The sequence below is a fragment of the Vitis vinifera genome, chromosome 9 (genome assembly GCF_030704535.1).
Source record: "Vitis vinifera cultivar Pinot Noir 40024 chromosome 9, ASM3070453v1".
NCBI lineage: Eukaryota > Viridiplantae > Streptophyta > Magnoliopsida > Vitales > Vitaceae > Vitis > Vitis vinifera.
Window position 1 is genome coordinate 193,483 of NC_081813.1, and position 20,746 is coordinate 214,228.

At 39.5% G+C, this 20,746-nt stretch overlaps 2 protein-coding genes across 3 annotated transcripts; both read right to left on the reverse strand.

The window, feature by feature from the left end:
- Positions 1 to 268: 268 nt before the first annotated feature.
- Positions 269 to 14,115, reverse strand: LOC100233125 (26S proteasome regulatory subunit 7). Its single transcript, XM_002263790.4, has 10 exons — positions 13,903 to 14,115; positions 13,112 to 13,193; positions 12,823 to 12,914; positions 12,663 to 12,740; positions 3,582 to 3,643; positions 2,017 to 2,161; positions 1,658 to 1,876; positions 1,381 to 1,562; positions 740 to 915; positions 269 to 632 (listed from the first exon to the last, which is right to left on the reverse strand). Exons 1-10 carry the CDS (start codon positions 13,987 to 13,989, stop codon positions 475 to 477), a joined length of 1,281 nt encoding a protein of 426 aa, XP_002263826.1. The 5' UTR covers positions 13,990 to 14,115; the 3' UTR covers positions 269 to 474.
- Positions 14,116 to 15,422: 1,307 nt separating this feature from the next.
- On the reverse strand, positions 15,423 to 20,608 carry LOC100256558 (uncharacterized protein YDL183C). 2 transcript variants are annotated; one of them, XM_002264160.5, is made up of 8 exons: positions 20,208 to 20,608; positions 20,069 to 20,133; positions 19,870 to 19,968; positions 18,701 to 18,748; positions 18,072 to 18,141; positions 17,674 to 17,745; positions 16,775 to 16,882; positions 15,423 to 15,934 (listed from the first exon to the last, which is right to left on the reverse strand). In XM_002264160.5, exons 1-8 carry the CDS (start codon positions 20,400 to 20,402, stop codon positions 15,791 to 15,793), a joined length of 801 nt encoding a protein of 266 aa, XP_002264196.1. In that variant the 5' UTR covers positions 20,403 to 20,608; the 3' UTR covers positions 15,423 to 15,790. The 2 variants fall into 2 exon arrangements, with proteins under 2 accessions (XP_002264196.1, XP_010654360.1); XM_010656058.3 differs by having other exon boundaries at positions 19,864 to 19,968; positions 20,208 to 20,596.
- Positions 20,609 to 20,746: the final 138 nt, after the last annotated feature.

Sequence of the window (20,746 nt, forward strand, 5' to 3'; positions counted from 1 at the left end):
ACAAACCAATTTCAAGTCCCAAACCTGCCCAATGCATTTCATTCATAACATATGTGTCGTAATACAACATCACTTAAGCTGAAAATACCAATGTTCCATTTATATATTTAAGAGCACAAAAGCACAAAAAGCATTGAATCTGACAGCAAGACAACTACTGTGATCAAAGCAATCAAAAAGTCTCATCACAATTCAAACATTTGATGTAGTAAGAAGAAAGGCAATCCATAATGATACGAAAATTAAGTGAATAAATGAGACCCAAGCATGCCTGCAAAGTAGTTGGATAAGCCTTCATTGGGTCTTTTTAAATGGCACAATAGCCCAACAAGCAGTTCAAACTTCAAAGTTCCAAATAATAAATTAAGTTAAAAAAAAAATGTCAGTCAAAGGAGAATAAGGTCCATATCATCTGCAGATGGATGTATCATCACCTCAGCAAAGTTGTTTTAGATAAATGAGAAAATGGCTCGCTCAATTATAGACCATGTACTTGGGTGTTGCGCTGAACTTCTGGTATCCTTTGATAACTTTGTTCACTGAATCAAGGAAGTCCTTCTCGGTCACTGTCTTCCTTCGTGCTCGAATAGCATACATTCCAGCTTCAGTGCACACACTTCTTATGTCGGCTCCTGAATGTGGAAAAAGAATATGAGAAAAACCAAGAACCCAAAATAACAGCCAAAACCATCAATGGAGAGTATACAAAGACAACGTGCCCTTCAGATAAGTATTTTACCAGTTGAGTTTGGGCAAAGACGAGCCAAAAGTTCAAAACGGATATCCCTCTCACAGTTCATGGTTCTCGTGTGGATCTTAAATATCTGTGTTCTACTCTCCAAATCAGGAAGGCCAAACTCAACCTTGCGGTCTAACCGTCCAGGGCGTAACAGTGCTGGATCAAGTGTGTCAGGCCTGTAAAATGATAAACCAAATTTAAATTGTAAGTAGAGACATCTAAGCTAGTGGAAGAGACCCAAAAACTTGAAAATCAAACCTTATATCTAGAATTATGCTTCAAAAATGAAACATCCAGTTAAAGCTAGGAAGCAAATATCAGTAATCAATATGTGAAACAGAAGATACTTCAACTCTATTTGCACTCTGAATGAGTGAGGAGATAATACTGTCAAATTCAAAAAACTCAAAACAAATAATAAATAGGAACAATCCCAAAGTTGTGTTTGTTGCATCTGCCGCAGAGTTAAGCATCACAGAGAACACTCACAAGTAAAAGTCTGGAAAAGCAACCAAAACATCCGTAATAAATATGGTACTGGATTGTCATATTGCATTACTAGAAAAATAACCCCAACAACCATTTCTAACAGTGGTAGCACAGCAACACAGACAATAATCCAATGAAGGTAGCCAACTAACCTATTTGTTGCCATTAGAACTTTGATATTTCCTCGAGCATCAAACCCATCAAGCTGATTTACAATCTCAAGCATGGTACGCTGGACCTCATTGTCCCCACCAACACCATCATCAAAACGCGCACCCCCTATGGCATCTACTTCATCAAAAAACACAATACACGCTTTTTTGGAGCGTGCCATCTGCAGCAAAAAAAGGTAGCAGTCGGACAATATAGCAATGATCAAGAACAATAAAATAAATGAAGACAAACTGTAAACATGTGGCAGCTTGTGACCTGAAATAGTTCACGAACCATCCTAGCCCCCTCGCCAACGTATTTCTGAACAAGTTCACTTCCAATAACACGAATAAAACATGCATCAGTTCTGTTAGCCACTGCTCTAGCTAGAAGTGTTTTACCGGTTCCAGGAGGACCATAGCAGAGAACACCCTTAGGAGGATCAATTCCAAGCTTCACAAACTTCTCAGGGTGGAGCATAGGGAGCTCAACCACCTAGAGCCAAAGTTATAAATATCAGCAAACAAGAGAAGGACAGAAGTTCACAGGATCAAAAACTAGCTGTTAATCAAGAAAGACACGGTGTAAATGCATATATGATCTGACAAAAAAAAATGTAAAAAGAATATACACACTTCTCGCATCTTTTCAATCTGCTCCTTGCATCCACCAACATCATTATATGTCACATCCGGTTTCTCTTCTACTGTCATCATGGTTACACTTGGATCAATCTTTGGGGGCAAGGGAATTTGAATCTGATATTTATTTCGATCAACCCTGCAATGGCAGCATGTTGGTGAGACAAACAAGAACACATTAAACAAATAAATTTTTTCACCACAAAAATTATGAGGAAGTACATGCCTTTAAAGGCATCACAATAGATTTGTCAATCACATTGCAATAGCTACGTCAACAATTTATAGCTTAGACTTTGATATTGTTAAACAGAGGAATAATAAAAAATAATCATCAAAACAGTGCAAAAACATTAAATACTATGCCTTTGGGAGGAAAAAAAAATCCCTGCAAATCTCAATAATCACTGCAACAAAGTTAAAGCTACCAAACAGGATAGGAAAAAGTGATCTGTCATCTCTCCATTACCAGAGAGTGTCAGTTTTTTTACCAAAGTTAAAATTTAAGGACGTCTTGGCATCCAACACGCACGATTCTTGGGTGTAGGTCTTATTATCAAAGTTAATTTAGGGGGAGTGCAGCAACACTTACAATTCATCATGTTGAAACTCATATCTAGGTATAAATGTCATGGATAACAGGTATGAATAGAAGATATAAAAACATTAATGCACCCTCCATGCTTATTTTTTTTTTGATAAGTAAAGAAAATTCATATAAAAAGAGACGCCAAAAAAGCGACTCAAGGTATACAAACCTATGCTCGGTATACAAAGCTATACACCCACCACCAAAAAGCCACACAAAAAGAAAAAGACCCAAAGATCAACGGGCCCAAAATACAGCCTTAAAAGGATCCCAACCAATCAATAAAATTAACCAAAGATTAAGGACAATCAACTATAAACAGCTTAGCCTCAGACCATAGAGAGAGGATAAAGGAATATTTCAATTTTTGAATTGACAGCTCATTATCCTTGAAAGTCAATCTATTCCTCGTCTTCCAAACCGTCCAAAAAATATGCAGAGGAGCAACTCTCCACACCTTCCTGCGCTTTTTGCCCACAAAAGAACCTTGCCAATTGAGAAGCGTCTCTCTAACTGAAGAGGGCATCACCCAAGACACCCCAACCAAGGTAAAAAGTAACTCCCATAATGTCCTTGTTTTTGAACAGTGAAGTAGCAAATGATCTATGGTCTCCTCATTCTTAAGACACATAAAGCATCTATTAGCCAAGGACCATCCTCTTTTCTAAACAAGATCTAGGGTTAAAGCCTTGCCCCATGCGGCCTCCCACGCAAAGAAACTAATTTTGGGTTGTACCCTCCCATTCCAAATACAGCTATATGGAATAAGAATAAAGCACATTTCCATGCTTATAATAAGAATAAAGTTAAAAAGAAAGATCATTGAGTATTCCACATATAAATAAATCAAGCACATTTCTTGAGACAAAGAATCCAAAATATAAAAATTATTACAGCACAAAGGAGCAGCATTAAAATGCATGGTAGTGGAAATTTATTGTAAAAACGGAGAGATGAATATGAAACCTACCCAACACGCATGCCTTCTTCTATATCAGTTGGAGAAACTTTGTCACCCAGCCCAACAACAAACTGCAATCGTCAACATAATTAGAATGATGCTTGCAGTTTTGTATCTATGACTAAATCCAACAAATGAAAATTTGACTTCTGCTAGTTTCAAATCATATGCCATGGAAAACATTTCTGACAAAAATACTAATTTATCATGTAACAAGGGATCATATGCCATAAATTTGGAGTATAAAAGGCATTGTTTACAGAAAGCAATTATTGATATGTGTTTATTGGTGATAGGTCAGAACTGCAATTAGAGCAATGTTGTACAACAGTGGTGGAGCCAGAGAAAGAGTTGAGAGGCAACATATGAACTTAGTTAAGGGGGCAAATGAGACCAAAGTGCTCATATAGCCCAGTGGTAGCCATGTATATTTTGCACAATCCTGGGCATGGGATCAAAACTCATAGATTTGAGGGGGGGCATTTCCCCCCTTGGGCATAGTGTGGCTCCACCACTGCTGTCCAACTCAGCCAGGCCAGAACTGCAATAACACGAGAGAACTGCAATTCTCTCATGTAACTTTGTTTAGATACTGAGGAGCTCATGAATTAGTGGATTAATTTAGGACTGTTCCACTGCTGTTGGCTTGATGGTCCACACATGAATATTTTTAGGGTTGACAAATCTGTAACAAGGTGTTGCCTTCTTAAAAGCTACTAATGCTTAAAATGGTTTTTTAGCAAGGAATTAAGGCAAGCCATCCATCCACAGACCTTATTCAAATTCAGTCACCTTTGCATTTATACACCTTTCCCTAACTAGTTGTAGTCAAACAGTTTCACCACCAATATACAGGATTCCTTGGTTTGTGCTCATATTCACTGTTGCCCAGTTTCAAAACCATTGTTTATTTGCATGCATTCCTTGCTGTGGCAATCATCAACAACTGTGCTTATAAATAAGGCACAAGTGTGCCATTGGGATCATGGATCAGATGACACAGATGCACAAGGAGAAGAAAAATCATTATCCTTCGATGTAAATTGTTCAAGGTTACTATATTTTACTCCTTTTTATCCTTACATTGTGTATAATGGATCTGGCATTAGGTTCACTGTGGGATATGCCGTCTTTATCATCTCCTCACAACTATTAGATCTTTCAATGCCCCACAGATCTTTCAACACGCCTCCCAAATGGACAGGCTCTTCAATCTTTTCAGAACTATTTTTTTTGCTAGGTAAAAGCAATTGTACTAAAAGTGCCTAAAGAAGGGCGCACAAAAATATATGCAGTGTATAAAAGCTCCTAAGAACAAAAAAAAAGAGGGATACTTCAATTTGTGCCCCTTTTTCATCCTTCTTTTTTTTTTTTAAGCACCCTTTTTTCATCCTATCAGTCCTTCACTTGTTTCTCTTTAATAATTTCTGTTTTGTTGGTGGCACTATCTCAAATCTCTTTCATTATTGGAGATTTCTTGTCCTTGTGCAGGTTGTTTTGATATGAACTACAGTGGAATAATCTGGTTTAGTAGCGTTAAAAGTAGGTGGTGTTCTAAGAGGGGAAGGCTTCTAGGATGGTCTCTAGAAAACTATTGTAAAAGGATTATTTGTACCAACTTATATGGTGAGTTGGCAGGATGTATGGAGGATGGGGAGAAGAGTTCCTTAGAAAGGATGTTTCCTAGACTCATTGAACAAGGCAATGGATAAAAATGCTTGGGTGGTTGCTTATTGGCTTGATGAAAGTGGTTGCAGCTCCAGAATCCACTAAATTTTAGAAAATTTCATGATTATGAATGGGATTCAGTGGAGTTACTTTTGCAACTTCTTTTCTCTGCAGTTCGTGGTGGTAGAGATGATAGTTATAGTCTGAAGAATCTCTGAAATTTGTACTACTGACCAGCTAATGGGAGAGGGCAGGATTATTGTCGATTGGTGCAGCTTGTGCCAACAAATGGACAAGTCAACCAACCATCTTATCACAGACTACATGTGAGTTTAGTTTGCATTCTTTGTTAATATCCATTTTTAGGCTTTCTTGGATTTTGCTCTTGCATGGTTAAGAATACTTTTCTAGTTGGCATGACAATTAGTAGGCAAAAACCGAAAGATGTGTGGGGATTGGCCCGTTGTGCTTGTTTGGTAGGAAGAAGTGAGATCAAACCATGCCTGATTTGGAGTGTCCCAAGTTGGCTTTGAATAAGTACCTTTGCCTTTTGCCTTCCAAAGCTCCTTTTTATGCACACTGTGTAGGTGAACCGCTCACATGCATGCCAAATACACACACACATATCCAATGGACCACAATTACCAAGGAAATAAAAGAATTGCTATCTCTTCTATTTCAACTTGAATGTTCATTTTCTCTAGTAGGAATCCTCTGATTGGTTTTATGACCAATTAGTAACCTCCTCTTTCTCATAAAATTGAAGTGCAACTTTCATGAGTCTTCTTTGGTAAAACCTAGTGAAACACATATCGGTGGCAATGTTAGGGATCACAGCAACTTCTTATCTGCCTATTATATGCTTTTTTTTTCCTATTCAAAACTCATTGTTTATCATCTCAGGGACAGAAAGAGTCTGTTATCACTAATCAAGACTTTTTGAGAGGATCTCTTCGCAAATGAGATTATCATTTTCCTGGTAAAAAAACCAAGTTCTTGTTTGATATGTGATGTGGCAAGGATAATGGAGCTTAGCATTTAGAGAATGTCTAGAGGAGGTAGAAGACAGTTTACTGTGGAATCTAAAGCTTTTGAGCTTGTGATTGATGTAGTAGGAGGTAAGCTGAGAGGATGTATTTGGGAGAGATGTAAAGGGCTATCATCTTGGATCAGATTTGGAGATGCAAGCCTCAGTAGTTTGTTGGTAGGAGTGGAGTCCTGCTGTAGAGATAGAGATGATAGTAATTGGTCCCTCGCTTGGGAGGAGGAGGGAAGGAAGTATAGATTGGAGCGTCGTTCAAATGAGGCGGGTAGATTCATTCTCTGTTCTGTTCGTGATTTGGAGGCCAAAAGGTTTTGCTTAATTTTTCCAGAAGGAAAGAGGCTATCTGGAGGATGGAACACCTTGGCTGAGAAGCTAAGGGAGGTTGGGGTAGCTCCATTTAGAGGAGTAAAGGACCCTCTTTCTCTTGAGGTGCTGAAGAAGGAGAAGGAGCCTGATCAAAGGACATATGCAGATGCTGTAAATCTGAGATTGGGGAGACTTGGGGACAAGGTTTGGCTGGAAGCGGGAAGGAGGGTGAAGCCTGGTAGATTAGAGCAACTGGGTCATTGCTTAGTGGGCAGATGGGATAAGGTGGAGAACCATCCTCCTGCGTTGGATTATCTGAAGAACTGGGCTGTCCATGCTTGGCTCCTCAAAGGCAAGCTGGACATAGCTGTAATGGGAGGTGGGCTAATACTATTTGAGTTTGAATTGATGAGTGAGGCCGAGCGTGTTCTTGCTAGAGGGAAGAGAAAGGTTCTAGGCAGTGTTTTAATGATGGAAAGATGGCACCCGGAGGTGGGGTGTTTCAGCAATGGTGCTTTTGCTAGCGAGGTATGGGTGAGAGTGGTAGGTCTTCCCCTTCACCTATGGAATCGAGAGGTGTTTAAGCTGATAGGAGATGGTTGTGGCGGGTTCATTTCTGTGGACAACAAGACGGAATCAATGGCAGAGCTGCAATGGGCTAGAATGCTGGTGAAATTGGCGGGCAGGGATACACCTTCCTCCGTCCAGATTGTGGATGAGATGGGGTGCTTCTCAGTCCAGTTGTGGTGGGAATACCCACCTTGGTTCTCTCAGGTGGTGCCGGTGGGAAGTGGTCTCGGGAAAGGGGATGCCATGGCTGAAGAAGTTGCAGGGAGTGGGCCTCGTAATGAGTGTAGAGGAGGCGTGCTCGTGAAGGTTGGACAGCCGAAGGAGCAGAGGGGAGTAGTTGAGCCGCCCTGTGGTAGTTCTTCAAAAGGGGTTTCAGGCTGTCCATATGAGTTGGCTGAAAGGGGGCCTGGAAAGGAGGTGACTGATGGAGAAGACAGCTGCGGGATCAGCAGCCGAGGTGGAGGGAAGTTGGCAAATCTGGGAGGTTTTAAATCTGGGCCAGCTGCTTGTGTTTTTGGGCCCGATTGGGAGGCCCAAGCCAGGAGCGGGCTTGGAGAGGGTGGTCTTAAGTCAGAACATTTGGGAGCCCAGATGCTTGGGTCAGATTGTGAGCCCAGGCCCATCTTGTTAAAAGGGTGGATAATGGGCCGCGAGGAAAGGCCTTTCCTCATAAAGGGGTCGATCACGGGCTGTGAAGGGAGGCCCGACATGGGATTTGAACCAGTCTTGGGGGGGTTAAAAGAAAATAGGGCTTTTCCTTGTGCCGAGGTCGGGGGGGTGGAGATTAGGGCTTCGATGGAAGCTTCGGGTGGCCAAGGTAAGGAGGACAGGGGGATCGCTTGCATTCTAGGAGGAGATTGGAGGGATTCCGAGTATCAAATGGAGAAGGCGAGAGCGCGAATGACTGAAGAAGCGCTGTCGGCTGAAGCATCCAGGTACGAGACCGTTATCGATGTTCTTGGGGGGGAAAGGGTCCATTTCTCTTCTTCTACTCTTTCTGGGTGCGATCGGGCTATGGTGGTGGGGGGTGTTAGGGGTCCGTTAGTTATTGACGAAGGTGTTGGGTATCAAGCCCCGTTGCGTGCGTTGTTGACTGATGGTAGTCCATGGGAGACGGGTACAGAGGGGGGAAAGAACAGGGGCTTCACGTCAAAGGAGAGAGTGGATCTGGAGGAAGAAGAGGACCAGGGCAGCGGCTGGGATGACAGCAGCTTGGCTAAGTTTAGAAAGACTCTGGGATTCTCGACAGTTGGTGTTGAAGGGGAAATTCTTAAATTACTGTTAAGGCTGAAATCAAGGAGGGATCAAGGTAAGAAGAAAGGTATTTCAGGGATGACTAGGTTTGATAGGGAAGTGAAAAAATTGGAATGGTCGATTAATTATGAAGGAGAGAGCAGGAAGAAAGGCTCGGATAGAAGAAACGGGGACAGAGCTCTGTGTCTTAAATGAAGATTAAAATCCTATCTTGGAATGTCCGGGGGGTGAATGATAGAAATAAGAGGTGTTCAATTAAGGCCTTAATCAGATCCCAAAAAGTGGATTTGGTATGCTTGCAGGAGACTAAAATGTCTCAGATGACTCTAGGGGTGGTGAGAAGTCTTGGAGTGGGGAGATTTTTAGATTGGGGAGTTCTTAATGCGAGAGGGGCAGCTGGAGGGGTGTTGGTTTTTTGGGACAAAAGAGTGCTGGAGTTGGAAGGGATGGAGGTGGGTCTTTTCTCAGTCTCCTGCCGGTTCAAGAACTGTGAAGATGGTTTTAATTGGGTTTTTTTAGGAGTGTATGGCCCTACTGTAAAGAGATATAGAGAGTTGTTTTGGGAAGAGCTGGGGGCTATCCGCGGCCTCTGGAGCGATCCTTGGTGCATCGGAGGTGATTTCAATTTAATCAGATTTCCAAATGAGAGCAGAAGAGGGGGAAGGTTGTCTTCTTCAATGAGAAGATTTTCGGAAGTGATTGATGACTTGGATTTGAGGGATCTTCCCCTCCAGGGGGGTCCATTCACGTGGAGTGGAGGGCTGAACAATCAAGCTATGACCAGGTTAGACCGTTTTTTGGTGTCGGAGGATTGGGAGAGTCACTTTAAGGGGGCGGTGCAGTGCACTCTTCCTAGGCCTGTGTCCGACCATTTCCCTATTCTATTGGATGGAGGAGGGGTGAGAAGAGGTCCTGCTCCTTTCCGTTTTGAAAATATGTGGCTTAAGGAGGAGGGATTTAAGGATCTGTTGAAGGGGTGGTGGCAGGGTCTAAGCTTTAATGGCTCGTTTAGCTTCATCCTTGCTGAGAAGCAGAAGGCTTTGAAGGCGATTCTTAAGTTGTGGAATAAGGATGTTTTTGGGAAGGTGGATGTCAATAAGAAAGTGGCCCTGGACAAGGTGATTTTCTGGGATGGTCAGGAGAAGATTCGCCCCTTATCTTTGGAAGAGTTGGAAGCTAGAAAGGTCGCAAAGGGGGATTTCGAAAAATGGGCTCTAATGGAGGAGGTTTCTTGGAGACAAAAATCAAGAGAAGTATGGCTAAGGGAGGGGGATAGAAACACGGGCTTTTTTCATAAAATGGCTAACTCCCATAGTAGGAGAAACTGCCTGTCCAAGATTAAAGTTGACGGAGTTTGGTTAATAGAGGAGCAGGAGATAAAGAGGGGTGTGGTTAGAGCTTTCAAGGACCAGTTGACTGACCCGGGGTGCTGGCACCCTTCAATGGAAGGTCTGGACTTTAATAGAATTGGTAATGAGGATGCAGCTAGGTTGGAGGAGGTTTTTTCAGAGGAAGAGGTCCTCAAGGCTCTTTCAGACCTGAACGGGGACAAGGCCCCGGGTCCAGATGGTTTCCCCATTAGGTTTTGGCAATTTTGCTGGGATGTTGCCAAAGAAGAGATTATGGGTTTTTTGTTAGACTTTCATGAACGCGGCAGATTCGTTAGGAGCCTAAATTCGACCTTCCTGGTTCTAATCCCAAAAAAATCTGGTGCCGAGGACCTTAGAGACTTCAGACCGATCAGTTTGGTGGGCGGTTTGTATAAACTGTTGGCAAAAGTATTAGCCAACAGACTTAAGAAGGTAGTGGGCAAAGTGGTGTCTTCAGCTCAAAACGCCTTTGTTGAAGGAAGACAGATTCTTGATGCTGCCCTTATTGCCAATGAGGCAATAGATTCTCTGTTGAAACGAAACGAGAGTGGGGTGTTATGTAAATTGGATTTAGAGAAGGCATATGATCACATAAAGTGGGATTTTCTGAGTTTTGTACTGCAAAGCATGGGATTTGGGGAGAAGTGGATTGGGTGGATATCCTAGTGCATATCTACAGCAACGTTCTCAGTATTGATCAATGGCACCCCGGAAGGCTACTTCAAGAGTTCAAGGGGGCTGCGTCAGGGGGACCCCCTATCCCCTTATCTTTTTGTGATAGGAATGGAGGCCCTGAGCAGGCTGATCAATAGAGCAGTGGGGGGAGGGTTCCTATCAGGCTGTAGGGTTGATGGAAGGGGTGGGAATGGGGTTTTAGTCTCTCATTTGCTGTTTGCCGACGACACGTTAGTGTTTTGTGAAGCTTCTGAAGATCAGATGGTCCACTTAAGCTGGTTGTTGATGTGGTTTGAAGCCATATCAGGGTTGAGAATCAATTTGGACAAAAGCGAAATTTTACCGGTTGGTAGAGTGGAGAATTTGGAGAATTTGGCTCTTGAGGCTGGCTGTAAAGTGGGTAGGCTGCCTTCTTCTTATTTGGGGATCCCTTTGGGGGCGAACCATAAGTCTGTGGCGGTTTGGGATGGGGTGGAAGAAAGATTTCGGAAACGGTTGGCCTTATGGAAGAGGCAATTTATTTCCAAAGGAGGGAGAATTACTCTAATTCGGAGTACATTGTCAAGTATGCCTATATACTTGATGTCTTTACTTCGAATGCCAAGAGTGGTTTGTCTAAGGTTGGAGAAAATTCAAAGGGATTTCTTGTGGGGAGGGGGTGCTTTGGAGAGGAAGCCTCACTTAGTTAAGTGGGAGACCGTTTGCATGGATAAAAGGAAGGGGGGTTTGGGAGTTAGACGCCTTTCCATCCTTAATAAGGCTCTTCTTTGTAAGTGGAATTGGCGTTTTGCGATTGAAAGGGAGAATTTGTGGAGGCATGTAATTAGTAGGAAGTTCGGGGAGGAAGAAGGGGGGTGGAGTTCTAGAGATGTAAGGGAGAGTTATGGAGTAGGATTTTGGAAGGAAATAAGGAAGGAAGGTGCCCTTATGCAAAGAAAAGTCGCTTTTCTAGTGGGGAATGGTAGAAGGGTAAAATTTTGGAAAGATTTATGGTGGGGGAACGTCCCCTTATGCAATTCCTTTCCCTCCTTGTACGCTTTTGCTTCCTCTAAGGAGGCTTGGGTAGAGGAGTTTTGGGACACTTCGGGAGTGGAAGGGGTTTGGAGTCCTAGATTTTCTAGGCCCTTCAATGATTGGGAGGTGGAGGAGGTGGAGAGGCTTCTTTTGGCAATCCGAGGTGCAAGGCTTAATCCTCTTATGGAAGATAGAATGATGTGGAAAGTGACTTCAAATGGGAGTTTTTCAGTTAGAGCACTCTATAATGATCTATCTTCAAGAAGAGTTGGTTTTTTCCCTCATGGCTTGATATGGAACCCTAGTGTGCCTTCCAAAGTGTGTTTCTTTGCTTGGGAGGCTTCTTGGGGTAAGGTGCTTACTATGGATCAGCTTAAAAAGAGGGGGTGGGCTGTTGCTAACAGATGTTTTCTGTGCTGTGAGGAAGGGGAGTCAATTGATCATATTCTTATACATTGCTCCAAGGCAAGAGATTTATGGGATTTATTGTTCGCCCTTTTTGGAGTGTGTTGGGTCCTTCCGTTTTCGGCTAGAGAGACCCTTGTTGAATGGAGGGGCTTTATGTTGGGCAAGAAGCATAGTAAGGTGTGGAAGGCAGCCCCGTTGTGCCTCTTTTGGGCGGTTTGGATGGAAAGAAACAAGATTGCTTTCGATAATGAGGACTTTTCGGTTCATAGGCTGAAAAATTCTTTTGTTTGTAATCTTTGGGTGTGGACAAAATCAATTGTAAATGAAGGTCCTCTCTCTTTACCTAGTTTTCTTGATTGGCTAGGCGCTAGTTAAGGGTCGGGTTTGTTTTTCTCTTCCCTTGGGTGTGCCTTTAGGGTCCTTTTGTATACTCCCTGTATGCTTTTGGGTTTTCCTCTTGGTGCCCTCTTTTAATATAATTCTGTTTTTGCCTATCAAAAAAAAAAAAAAAAAAAAAAAAAAATCATTTTCCTGGTAAAGATGCAAGAAAAGTTACTCTATACTTCCATCCACACATTGTACACCTCACGTGTCTTATACTAGTATCTCGCTTGCCCTTTTATTATGACCTTGCTTATGTATTAAATGGGAAAAAAAAAGGAAAGAATTTTATGTTTCAGAAAAATTTTGCGTTTGAACAAAACAAAAGGAACAGAAAAAGAAAGTCCATGCTTTACAAGTTTCTATAGGAAGAAACAGAGTCTTAAAATTGAAGCTTACCTTTGCAATTTGTTTAACATTTATCACATATTTGGCATCCTCAGAATTGGGGCTAATTATCTTTGTGCATCTTGCCACCTAGTTTCCAAAACCAGCCACTCTTCAGATATACATTATATTAAGACAGTAAATGTTGTTCAACAAAATCAAGAAAAACCACCTGAAGAGGCTGCTCCTCCTGCATCATTTGCTTATCAGAAACAAGATCCCACTGACTTGGTGCAGCTAAGCCAGTATCAGATTCCTTGATACCTGTTATAAGATGAAAATCATTGCTATAATTTCATGAAGTGTTATTCAAGCCATAATCAGCCCATAATACATGCCTAGTTTATCAAAACTTCTCATATAACCTTGGCTACTACTATTTTCAACATGGATCAACATAATACATGCCCAGTTTATCAAATAGCACTATACATTGGAAATATCACGAATAAGAAACATACCACATAAATCGTTGACCTTCTTAGCCATTTCTTTAATTTCCTTCTCTGTTTTCTTTATTGGTGCAGAATAAGGTCCCAAGCCCTGCATAAACCATTCAACTGTTTAGAAGAACTAATAACTGACCCACCAAAATCTAAGAAGCTAATAACAGCTGAAAAATGAAATTCACAAGAAATAATTTTAATGTAAGTGTGCATCAAGAAGCACGCAACCCCTAAACAAAATTCCACATTCTAAATATAAACTAAAAAGCATTGTCAGGTTGAAAAACCAGGCCAACCCAAATGATTGACTCAATTAATGGGACCAAAATCATAAGAATTGACCCACCAGGCCCACCCATGCAACTTCAATTCAATGCCCCTAACTCTGAGAAAATTTGGGCTTGCCGTTATACACTTCTAGCACCATCAGATCTCCATCCACCCCTCGATCCAACTATCGATTTGACCACTTTAATTTTGATGTGCTCGTCAATAACATCATCATAGAGATGATAATTTTCAAGCTGTTATTGATGAACAACAATCAGGGGATAAAGGAAGTTTCCATTAAACCCATTTTTCTCCTGTCTCTTTTCAACAGTGTAAAATATGAAGTGGCCAAAATCAGCACATAGCTGATACTAATGGCAAGAACATCACAATCGCAGTAATGAAAGAACAGTGGACAAAGAGAATCAACAGCGCGAGAGAATCTCACCGGAAACCCAACAAATTGCAACAAATCTAGTCGAAACAAATCGTATTTGGAGCGTAACTATTAGGGTTTAAAGGGGACGAATACTTACATAGGTTTTAAGGAGAGCAATATCATCTTCATCAAGAGGCCGAGGGTTCTTCTCATCCTTAATCTCATCTTCGGGCTCCGGCGCCATCGATGCTTTGTCTCACCTCTTCTTTTTTTTTATCTTTCTTTCCAAACAAGTTACCTCGCACAACAGACCTCACGCTCAGTTCCGCTTCCTCAACATCGATTTATAGCTCCCCCAATGGGTTAATTTGGGCCGAAGGGGCCCAGTCTCACCGACCTTCCTTTTGAGAAAGTGGGCTTAGTTTTGGGCTTAGTTTTATTGGGCTCTTGAAGTTCAACAACCCAAACACAATTTGTTTACCATTTTCTACAATAAAATATTCTTTTTTTTTTTTTTCATACGTTTTGATTGACATAAATGTATGGATGGTAACGGGGCGGGTTCAAGACAGGTCGCCTCATCATTTATTCAAAATAATTTTCATCTTCCTCCCATTAAAAAAAAATTAAACAAAGCGGGACGAGTATAAAAATTTCTCATACCCACCCCGCCTCGACTTGTTTATATATTTTTTTTGAAATTTTTAGAATTTTTTAATTATATTAAAATAAATATATTTTATAAATAATTAAATTATTATATTTTTGTAACTTATTTTATTGAAAAGTATTTTTATTATTGTTACTATTATTAGTCTCAATGTATTAAAAATGGAAAAATAAAAATTAAATTAAATTAATTTTTAAAATTAATTTTATATATAATCGGGACAAGGTGGGGTGGAACAAGGCTTTACCTGAACTTACCTCGAACCCATCCCATAAAAAAAAAAAAAAAGGGAAAGCGGAACAAGTATTCGAAAAAACCCACTCCATTTCCAACCCTACATACATTGAGATTGGGCTAACCAGTTGAGGTAGAATATCCATTTGCCAACCCCACTTCAAGAGAAAACTTGGTTAGGGTTTTGCCACAACACTCAAAGAGACGTATGAATTATTTGAAAGAAGAAAACTTACCCTTGTTTAAGAATTTAAGGTGATGGATAACCCGGAGTCATTTTTAGAATTCATTTAAGAATGATTTTGAGAAAGGTTAAAAGCTAAAGTCATTTTGGTTTAAGTATATTTAGAGTTTGTTTAAGAATGATTTTGAGAGAGCTTAAAAGTGCTTCTAATAATAATAATAATGGAACGGATTTTTTTTGAGTTATTTGAGGATTTGAGGTTTTTTTTTTTTCCTAAACACATCTAAATTTTTTTGACAAATACGTTTCTCCTAAGTTTAAAGAATTTTTTTGTTACATAATGGCATACCAAAAACATACTATCAAAAAATTTGTTTTGGTATAAAAGTATGTCCAATAAAAGCGTACCCAAAATTACTCCTAAATAGACATATATATATATATATATATAGACGAAAATGCAATTTATGAACACAAAAATATGATTTTTGAAAGAACAACCTATGAATTACAGCAAGTGATTCTGTAGATTTTGCCAACTACCTGATTTAAAATAAAGTGCTATCAAGCATAAGAAATCACTTCCAAATTGGTTCGAAATATAAGAAACTTTTATTAAGATCAACAGTTTAGAAAAGAAATGTTTTGTCCACATGAGGATTCTGCTACAACCTTAGAAGAAAATTATCATTTGGGCCATTAGCCAGTTTACGTGCCTAGGGCGATGGCTTTAACAAAGATTTATGGCGTGATATATGAAACCAATATATCAAGACCAAACCCAGAATAATTGGATACAACTGACTTAAGAAATTTAAATTTTCCATGGTCTTTTGGTATGAGGTTAACATGGAGCAGCTGCCCAAAACCTCCCAAAAGAGAGAACAAAAATGAAATGAACAAAACTTGGTTACATGTCTTTCTCCAGATGCCAATGACATATACAAGAATCTGTAACTACATTGAATCCCAGAACTTCAGAATGTCATTCTTGTTCAAGTGAAAGGTCTTGCAGATATCTGAAACAGCATTTTTGTTAACACCATCATTGGCATCACCAATACAAAGAAGCTTCTCGAGTTCCTCAGATGGCTCCAATACCTAATTACAATAAAGAAAAAATAATTAAACAAGACAGAAGACCCCTTCACCATAGATGTCTTAAGAACATTAATATCATTATGCACAATAGCCAAAACAAGCCGTCTTAAGAAAAAGAATGCCTTATCAACAACTGTCTGATAATTTCATAGATTGACAAACAGAGAATGCATTTGATGAGTTGAACCACTTGTCAGTAAATGCATAATCCATCTGGCTTGCAGCTAGGCAACTCACATCTTACTGACAGAATTTATTTTCTGACCTGAATTGAGAATATGTGGAAAGAGAGAATAGGGATCACTCTGTCATGCACAGTACAAAGTTCACTGGCATGGATATGCCTCTTATAGAGTTATAGGCTTGTTAATCCTATGTTACCAGTAAAGAGTTCTGATCAAAGACCAATCTTTTTACCAACCAAATAAGAGATGAAGTACCTATGATATTATTGTTCACAAAAGAAGCATTCTTCTTGTTAACGATAACCCAGCTGAGTTCCAAATTAAGAGTACAAGTTTATCATGAAACCTAACAAAAAATCTTTATGATTTTCAGCCTAGGTTAAAACCAAAGAAAAGGTTAATTGCCTGAAAAATCAAATGAAAGACATCAACAGAGTTTGGGAAAGTTTTGAACTTATAAAGTCCACCAATGAGTAATGCAAACTCAGTTAATGACACAGAAAAGGAAGCGTCAACAAGTTGGAACTTTTAAGATAACGACCACAAGGCTCCAGAAAATAAAACATCCTACCAATTGTATGAAGTAATAATATCACCAACCAAAGCCATACTCCAATTATTGTCATTAAGTTCAAAATAGCAAACAATATCTTACCCATGGACAACCAAGTGATTTATGGATTTCATCCTTGGATTTATTAGAAGCATCCGATTTCTGAGTCTCTATGCAATCTGAAACTAGCCGAAGAAGTCTCTCGCTTCCCTAAAAGATCAATATAAACATATAAACAAAAATAATAAAGGAAACTGTAGTTTCATGCATATAAAGGAAAAGGGGTAAAAAAGATATACAACAATATCTGTAGACCTAGGAGACTCATCTAGGGGGAGAACAGCACAAACAGATAATATGACCATCAATACACAACATAAACCATACTAAAGGAAATACACCCATACAACTAAAACTTAACAAATCCTTAAATTTTAATCACACGTCTTTTCTTGCTTCCTCCAGTCAATTCCTTTTGCCACCCACCCCACCCCAAAATATCCACTTCTCCTTATAAGCATTCACTGGTCTTGCACATTGTAAAACCATCTTGACTGACTTCCCTTCATCGTGTCCTCAAGTGTTAATCCCTCTAGCTTCTCATGTGCATTCATGTCTTATTATACTTTTTTTGGCCACTCATCCATCCCAACATCCTTTAGCCACCATGCCATTTTCTGAATCTGTCTCTTGCCTGCCAGCATTCTATACCACCAAGGCAACTCACACCATATTTACATAAGAAAAACATTAAAACAAAATCCATTTAGTGGAAGAGTTTATGAAAAATAACCAAGGAAGATTGAACAGTGAGTAAATAATGAAGAGTGAACAATTCCCTTATTCCCTATAGATCATCCCAAAGGAGGGAAGATTGAATAGATGTAATTCCTACTCCCTTGGTTTCTAAGTGCCCGAAAGTAACTTATTTAAGATCATAGTATTTACCATAACCACATGAGCATAAAGTTAGTCACAATGTCTAAGAACATCATACACACCTGGAGAGCTTGCCAGTGAGAATAAGTGCGAAACGAAATCCAAAAGAATGGGATGTTAGGCAGAGGTAAAACCTATATAAGATAAGAAACAAAACAAGTAAGAACCTGCTAGCCAACATATTTGACAAAAGAATGTGAATAATGAGCATTTGAGAACATATAGTTTCAAGCATGCTAAGAAATAAGTTTGACAGTTGATAGAACTAACAAATATACATCCAAAAGTGAAAATGGAGTACAAGAAACAATTACCAATGTACACTGAATGCAAACGTGAACAGAAGCAATGAAACTGAACCGTAGAAGCATTTCTTGTGAATAAAATTTGACAATCAATAGAAATAACAAATATACATCCAAAAGTGAAAATGGAGTACAAGAAATGATCACCAACGTACACTGAATGCAAATGTGAATGGAAGCAATGAAACTGAACCGTAGAAGTATTTCTTGTGAATAAAATTTCCCCTGATAATCAGATAGCAGTTCCTTTCAGTAAACATTATCATTGCTAAGAAACTAATACAAACAACATAGTATGATTCAATTGAATTAAATACATCTTCAACTTTCTACATGCTTAAAATTGACAATAAGGTAGAATGAAGCTCTTATAAAGGCATAGCAATGCCCGACTCAACAACGCCTAACATGAACCATTTAGGGTCAATTCCATGCTATCTTTTGCCATTCTAAGGATCTGCTTGATCCAGGGTCATGTCTTTCAAAAGATATAGCGACTGATGGGAAATTCTAAAATTTAATCAATCCTACTGGGTGATTTGCCACAACAGAGGAGAGTTACCAAAAAAACGATTATTCATTGGCTTTAATTAGTTGAAGAACGATGCTAACCTACTTGTCATCTCCTCGTTTGGCTTATAACATTTTACTTGTTATACAAAATTCTTGGAACTATATGATCCAAATTGGCAACTTGAAGGAAGGAATGGTGACAAAAAAGCAACAATAGTTTATAACCTTTGAAATATTGAGTCACACTAAAAGAAGAAAGAATATTAGTTACCTTAGGGCAACATGCCGTAATCTTCGACGTACAAGTCGTGCATTTAAGCTGCAAGCCATGAAATACTATTAAATATTGATAGATGGATAGAAGGCACCAAAATAAAAACCGAAAAGAAATAGAATACAGGCCCTGCAATCATATCCCATGGTTACAGTCCCCTGCAGAGCATAGCACATGTAAATTATCAATATAATACGGCTCATAGAATTCAACATCCTAGTTGAATACTTCTTCTAATATCTATCAAAAAAAAAAATTCAAGACTCCCATCAACTTGAACAAAGGGTGAAAAAAAAGGTTAAAGGTTAGACCAGTGTAGTTCAAATTTCAATATGTTAATTCATACTTTTTTTTAAATAATAATAATAATAATCTACACAAACTGGACAACTTAAAAAATATAAGTAGTTTCAATGGGGTAAAAAACGACAATATGTGCTTACTCAGCAAAATTTCTAATATTTCAAAATTTGAGTGGCTCTTGTTACCTATATAAATAAGTTAAAAGTTACATATCCAAAAATTAATTAATAAGTATCTAAACCACAGATCGGAGATACAGAAAGAAGAAAAAATAACTCAAAGCAAGAAATCCTGCCCTAACTATCTAGGACCACCTGCATGAGCCCTCCCTCATCATCAGTGTTTTACATAGGGTCATACCTCAATTTATTCAGAGGATATCATAGATTTTGTCAGCCCGCAACCCGCATTCTACCAGGTTAGTAGCAATCCTCACTGTTGCAGCCACTAGTCTTAAACATACAGTTCAACCACAGTTCTCTCAAACTGGCTCCATCGGTATTACTTTTTCTTCTTGGAAATGCAATCATTTACAACTTTTTCCCTTCATTCTCAAGACAAATGCATTTTAATATTTTGTGAATATATTTCTTTAACATTTAAACAAAATCTACCAGAGAGAAGAGATCCAAACGTAAAAAGATGAAAGGCCATTGAAGAACCTACCCACAAGATGTTTATTCATATTGGTTTTTTGTTTCAGCTTTAGTTATAATTAAAGGCGTCAAGGGAAGAAAATAGGACTATAACAAGAATATCCCACACACTTGGTAATCAACAAGCGAACCCAAGAAAAAGAGCCAAAAAAAAAGAAAAGCGAAAGGGTTGAGGTGAAATAAGAGAAAAAAAGGAGAAACCTTGACCTTGACGGATATGCAACATGGACCTTTGAGACCTCCTTGGAGATAGATTTGAGGAAAATCTCAGAAGGCTTAACACGAGCCAAAAGACGCAAACCCAATCTGCATCACCACAATATGATTCAGTCCCTCTTTTACTTTAAAAAGGAAAAAAGAATGATAAAACAGGGGGTGTAAATTTAAAGAGAAAAGTCAGGATTACCCATAAAGCTTGTTTTTCAAAGTTCCCTCGGGCGCCTTCTCCAGACCCACCCAAGCTTTATTCATCTAAAAATATTGGAAATAAGAAACGAGTAAGGAGAGTTGAAGAAGAGTAAACGGAAAAAAGAAAGAGGGGAGACCTTGTTGGAGGCGAAATCGAGAAGGAGCTCAGCATTAGCGTTGAGGGGCTTTGGATTGGAGGAGATGCGGTTCCAGAGGTCTCTGAGAGTGGAAGGAGTATGAGCAGCCTGAGAGTCGGCAGCAGCGGGGTCTACGGATCTGGCGAAACACCACTTTCTTCCTTTGATCGGGAAGACCACCAATCGAGCTTTCATTCTTGAAAACCTACCCTATCTTAATTCAATTTCATTCCTCTTTATGTTTTTTTACATTGGAAGCAAATGGAAGCCCAGAGAATTCAAGTTAGAAAAATGAACTTTGAATCGCACAGAGAAAGTATTTGTGGAGGGGGTTGAAAACGAAATGCGAAAACGAGGTGAATCGCCGCGCATTTAAAGGCAAGACGGTTTTTTCTTTCTACTTTTTTAATTTTTTTTTTCGAGATGTATAAAAATGGTAATAGCAGTGAGGTCACGAAGCGATGGACTGTGAGTCAGTTCCCACGTGCCCTTCTTTATTTTTCATTCATTAGGAAAATTCTATTCCACTAATTAATCGA